The sequence below is a fragment of the Oryza sativa genome, chromosome 5 (genome assembly GCF_034140825.1).
Source record: "Oryza sativa Japonica Group chromosome 5, ASM3414082v1".
NCBI classification, from domain to species: domain Eukaryota; kingdom Viridiplantae; phylum Streptophyta; class Magnoliopsida; order Poales; family Poaceae; genus Oryza; species Oryza sativa.
Genome location: NC_089039.1, coordinates 28071376 through 28076243, shown reverse-complemented (window position 1 = coordinate 28076243; position 4868 = coordinate 28071376). Strand labels below are relative to the sequence as shown.

General features: G+C 40.3%; 1 protein-coding gene across 2 annotated transcripts; it reads left to right on the top strand.

The window, feature by feature from the left end:
• The first annotated feature begins 1973 nt into the window (after positions 1-1973).
• On the top strand, positions 1974-4868 carry LOC4339596 (protein MALE DISCOVERER 2). 2 transcript variants are annotated; one of them, XM_015785172.2, is made up of 7 exons: positions 1974-2416; positions 2549-3076; positions 3246-3436; positions 3534-3666; positions 3767-3921; positions 4132-4317; positions 4435-4868. In XM_015785172.2, the coding sequence occupies exons 2-7, from the start codon at positions 2641-2643 to the stop codon at positions 4696-4698; spliced, it is 1365 nt and encodes a 454-aa protein (XP_015640658.1). In that variant the 5' UTR covers positions 1974-2416; positions 2549-2640; the 3' UTR covers positions 4699-4868. The 2 variants fall into 2 exon arrangements, with proteins under 2 accessions (XP_015640658.1, XP_015640659.1); XM_015785173.2 differs by having other exon boundaries at positions 2134-2416; positions 2510-3076.

Below are 4868 nucleotides of genomic sequence, written 5' to 3'. Positions count from 1 at the left end.
TGACACCATTTGATTCGCCCACCTTATTTTCCTTGGGCTCCTCCGTTTGATTCCGCTTCTGGAAGAATCAGATTTGCCTCTGAATACATTTGTGATGTTGCTGGAACGTGTCCACTGACTCAGTGGAGATTATCTGTAATACTGCAGAGGATCTCTGTCCCGTTAATTTGGTGTTACTTTCTACTTCCTCCGTCCCAGTAAAATTGACGTTTCAACGCCCCAGGCTTGTCTCAAAAAATGTGTCGCTATACAGAGAAGAGGCACTCCTGGACGCCAAAGCAAGTTTAATTGTTGATTCAAATTTTTGAATATATTAATGATGGCTTTGCCCCTTTATCAAACGTGTGGCCAAGGCGCCAATTTATGTACTCCCCGTAACACGTGGTAGTGAGTTGTGGTTACTTCATTACTGCTGGAAATATCCTCTAGAATATTCGGAGTGCATGTATAAATGCTGGAAATGACAGCTGAATCAAATCATGGATACAATTTGGTAATTTTGCACAACAGCTAATCTTAGCTACTAACCTTAAAACGTCAATTTTACTGGGACGGAGGAAGTACTACTAGTAGCACAGTATCTTGTGCTAGTGCCACTGCTTCAGAAAAAAAATGCTGGATATTGCGCTGCTGTTGATCACCTACACATGGCTTGTGTACATCAACGGGAGAGTCAGAGTGATGACCAACCAGTTTGCTACCACTAGTTCTTAGCAAATCTTCGGTGATCGGTGCACGGTAATAGCATTGATTAGGCTATGATAGTGGCCTATTTGATTATGGTACTAACTTCTTCGATCTTCTGATTCCAATTCAGACTTCTGAAAGTCTAAACAGTTGGTCCATGGGGTAGGTTAGGTTAGGCTCCCCATCAGCTAAATTATCAGGAAAAAACCCTGTACTAGTGGTACAACTTATTAGAATTTAGAAGTCAACAATATGGATGCATCTGCTTAATTTGCTTTGTCCCTGTCAATTGCTGCGTAATTTCGATTGCCTCATAGCACTAATTTTTTGAATGGAACACGCAGCATTATTTTTTTGAATGGAACACGTAGCACTAATTAATCTTAGTGTCTGTCTCGAGGACAACGATGAGTACTCCCTCCATAATTGTTTAGGACAATATTTAAATTAAACATTAGGAATATAAATCATAAATAACTATCAAATTATTAAGTTTAAAAATATAAAAAATATATGAATAAATTTGTCTTGAAAAATACTTTCATAAAAGTATACATATATCACTTTTTAATAAATATTTTTATAGAAACATGAAATCAAAGTTGTGTTTTGGAGACCGTGTCGCTGTCCAAAACGACTTTCTTTACGAGGACGAATGGAGTATTTATCCAGTGCAGCGGGGCCTGAGTTCTTCGTCCCAGCCTCCCAGGGAGGTAGCAGCCCAGTCATTTCCTTGGTTTTTTTTGGAAAATTCCAAGAGTCTCTATCCGACGAAGTAGCATTGCAATGGCAATGTACTCGCTCTGTTTTTTAACATATGATGACTTACTTTTATCATTGAAAACAATTTGAGCATGATTTATATTCTACATATTTTAAAGTTTTGAATAGCGTGAGCAATTGAACGTATGTCTACAAGTTAACAAGGTCGTGTATTTGAGAGAGCGTTACATGAGCCATACGTAAACATATGATTATGGTATTTAATTATTCGTATTATTAAAAAATAATCATTATTTATTTTTGTTTTATTACGACTTACTTTACTTTAGACATGACGTATACTTTTATATACTTAAGAAAATTGAATGAGATAAATGATATAACGTATGTCTAAAAGATAATGATGTCATATGTTAAAACAAACGGAAGGAGAATTATGCGAGTCATAAAAGGTCTCAATTACATATGATGAGGACAAATTCAGGGGTAGCGTCATTGCCCGTGACCATCAGTGCAGCCGTTGGCAAAAAGAACTGCAACCAGCAATCCAGCATGCAGATTGCAGAGTGGTTGCTTCTTGGCTATGATTACGTGGCCGATTTTTCAAACGTGAGATTAGCGTGTACTAAGTGGAGTTGCCCATGGAGATAACGATGGGTTAGTAGTCTCCGTCTTCGTCCTCTTCCTTCTTGTTTAATAATCCCTGCATTAACTGATCAACACAACCGAGATGTTTGACAAAGAGAGAAGAATACAAGGGAATGCAGTGAACCAAGAGTTTTACCCATTCCTCCTGTATCCAGTTTAGTCGTTGCAGAAAAATCTCCCCCTTTTTTTTTTCTTTATCTGAAGATTTGCTCCTGGTTCTTCAACTACTACCAAGAATCGAGCTCCTGTTGCTTCCTCTAGCCTCTGTCTAGTCTGAAGCCTGAACCCTTGCATGCTCCAGTTTCTGCACTGTGTGAGCAGAATTATTTCTGAAGTCTGAACAGCAGCCAAGCAAAAGGTATGCGCTTTCAATTGCTTTCGAGGTGATGAAGTATCTTCAGTTCCCTATCTGTTTCTGAAACTGAGGTTGTTCTTTGCCTGATCTTGGCAGAAGGCATCTGACAGTAAGATATGAACACCTGTGTTTCAGGTGAATTTGGCTGATGATTCTGCCCCTGTGTTCTGATTTATTCAAGACACTAGCAACTGAATCATCAGGTGTTGGTCGCGAATATCCCAGTGATGGATTCATCGAGTTCTTTCGTGCTCGTGGTGCTGATTCTCCAAGCTGTCGTGATCGGTTGCTCCTCACTGGACGAGCTACCCGTTCAGCTTAGCAACCGGAGGCTACTTCATGACAGAAATCACGCTGCTCTACTCTACAAAGATCATTTCCCAACAGTTGGAAACATGACGTTTCCAACATCTCATCAACTGCAAAATGATCCAAATTACAAGCCTCTAGATAGTTCATCCCACCCTGCCGAGGCTTCTGCAAATAAAGGATCAAGCAAAGGATTCAAGAAGTGGCTGTATATAGTTGTGATTCCAGTGGCTGGTTTGATTATGCTTGCTGGCATGGCATGGATGTTCTTGCCATGCCGCAAGAAATCCGTTGCGACTATTGGCCCTTGGAGGACTGGACTCAGTGGCCAGCTGCAGAAGGCATTTGTGTCAGGTAATACTGCAATATTTGCCATTTTGATTTGTAATATTTTCTTATATTGTTCTGTTACATCCTATTCTTATAACGGTAAGTTCTTGACTGTGTTCAAGTCTGGTTTTCAGATCAAATATTCATGTTGTGTTTCTGGTTTTCACTGTGTTCTGATCTGAATGTGCTTCAGGAGTGCCCCAATTACAGCGTCCAGAACTGGAGCGTGCTTGTGAGGACTTCAGTAATATTGTGGCAAGTCATCCATACTACACTGTCTACAAGGGAACCTTATCATCCGGTGTTGAGATCGCCGTTGTATCGACAACGATTAAATCCAGCAAAGATTGGTCAAAGCACTGTGAAGATTGTTTCAGGAAAAAGGTAGTCATAATATGTGTACTAGATCCTCAACTAATCCTTTTGCAGAATTGCATTAGCATGAAAAAATTTACCTTTTTTTTCCCTTGTGAACAAGCAGATAGAGTCGCTCTCACGAATAAATCATAAGAATTTCATCAATCTGCTGGGGTTTTGTGAGGAGGAAGAACCTTTCACGAGGGTGATGGTGTTCGAATACGCACCAAATGGGACGCTTTATGAGAATCTCCATGGTAAATACTATGTGAAAGTTATTCTCATTGTTGCAATGAGGAATACCAATTTTTTTTCTTCACATTCAAGTGATAACATGCTGGTAAATTATTTGTGCAGATGAGGCCTTTGATCACATCGACTGGAGAAGTAGAATGAGAATAATCATGGGAATAGCTTACTGTATTCAGCACATGCATGAGCTCAACCCTGCCAACGTGCACCCTGATCTGCATTCAAGTGCAGTATTTCTTTCTGAAGATTGTGCTGCAAAGGTACATATGGTCTAACTAAATCCTTGTTATGCCTTATGGTTTATCAAGAATTAGGCATCTTAGCCATATTCAGTTGCTATGGTTTCAGTAGTTCTTTTAATGTCCTTCTGATGTGAAGGAGGTTTAGAGAAAAACGCAGTTTCAGTACCCAACTTTATTCAGTACTCAGTAAAGTACAGTTTGATGCTAAAATCTGTATCCTTTCTTCAGATTGCAGACTTGAGTGTTTGGCAGGAAGTGGTTTCCGACGGCAAAAAGTCGACAGCGAATAATGATCATCATGAACCAATATCTGCTAGACTGGCAGGGAACGTTTACAGTTTTGGCATACTGCTTCTTGAAATCATCTCAGGGAAACCCCCTTACTCTGAAAACGAGGGCTCCCTGGCGAATCTGGTAATCACAGCAGCCTGCAAAGTCAAATGCTTCAACAGTTTAACTTACACAAAAGAAATCCAATTCAACATCAGATTAAAGAAAATAAAACTGTTTTTTATTTTTCTTATCTTACAGGCTTTGGGGTGCATTATCAAAGGTCGGAGTATAGCCTCCATGCTTGATTCAGTACTAGAGTCACACAAAGAAAATGAGCTAGATGTGATCTGTCAGATAATCATGGAATGCATCCAGAGTGACCCAACGAAGAGACCAGGCATGAGGGAGATCACCACAAGGCTGAGAGAGACCATAGCCATTTCGCCGGATGCAGCAACGCCCAGATTGTCTCCGCTCTGGTGGGCTGAAGTGGAGGTCCTCTCACCAGTGGAGCCAAGGTAGAAACAATGATAAATGTGCTTCTGAAAAACCAACATCCTGCAGGATGACGATCTTGCTGTGCATACTGCTGTTCGTGCAACCTTTACCTTGTGCAACTCCCTGCCCATGTTTGATACTGCCCTTGTGCAACTCTGCTGCAAATGTCAAAGATGAGTACTTTCTGTGTGTCA

Excerpts from the sequence above, each read along its gene's own strand:
- LOC4339596 (XM_015785172.2), top strand. The coding sequence starts at position 2,641 with ATGGATTCATCGAGTTCTTTCGTGCTCGTGGTGCTGATTCTCCAAGCT. Across the intron at positions 3,077-3,245 it reads GCAGAAGGCATTTGTGTCAG|GAGTGCCCCAATTACAGCGT; the intron begins GTAATACTGCAA and ends AATGTGCTTCAG. Across the intron at positions 3,922-4,131 it reads CTGAAGATTGTGCTGCAAAG|ATTGCAGACTTGAGTGTTTG; the intron begins GTACATATGGTC and ends TCCTTTCTTCAG.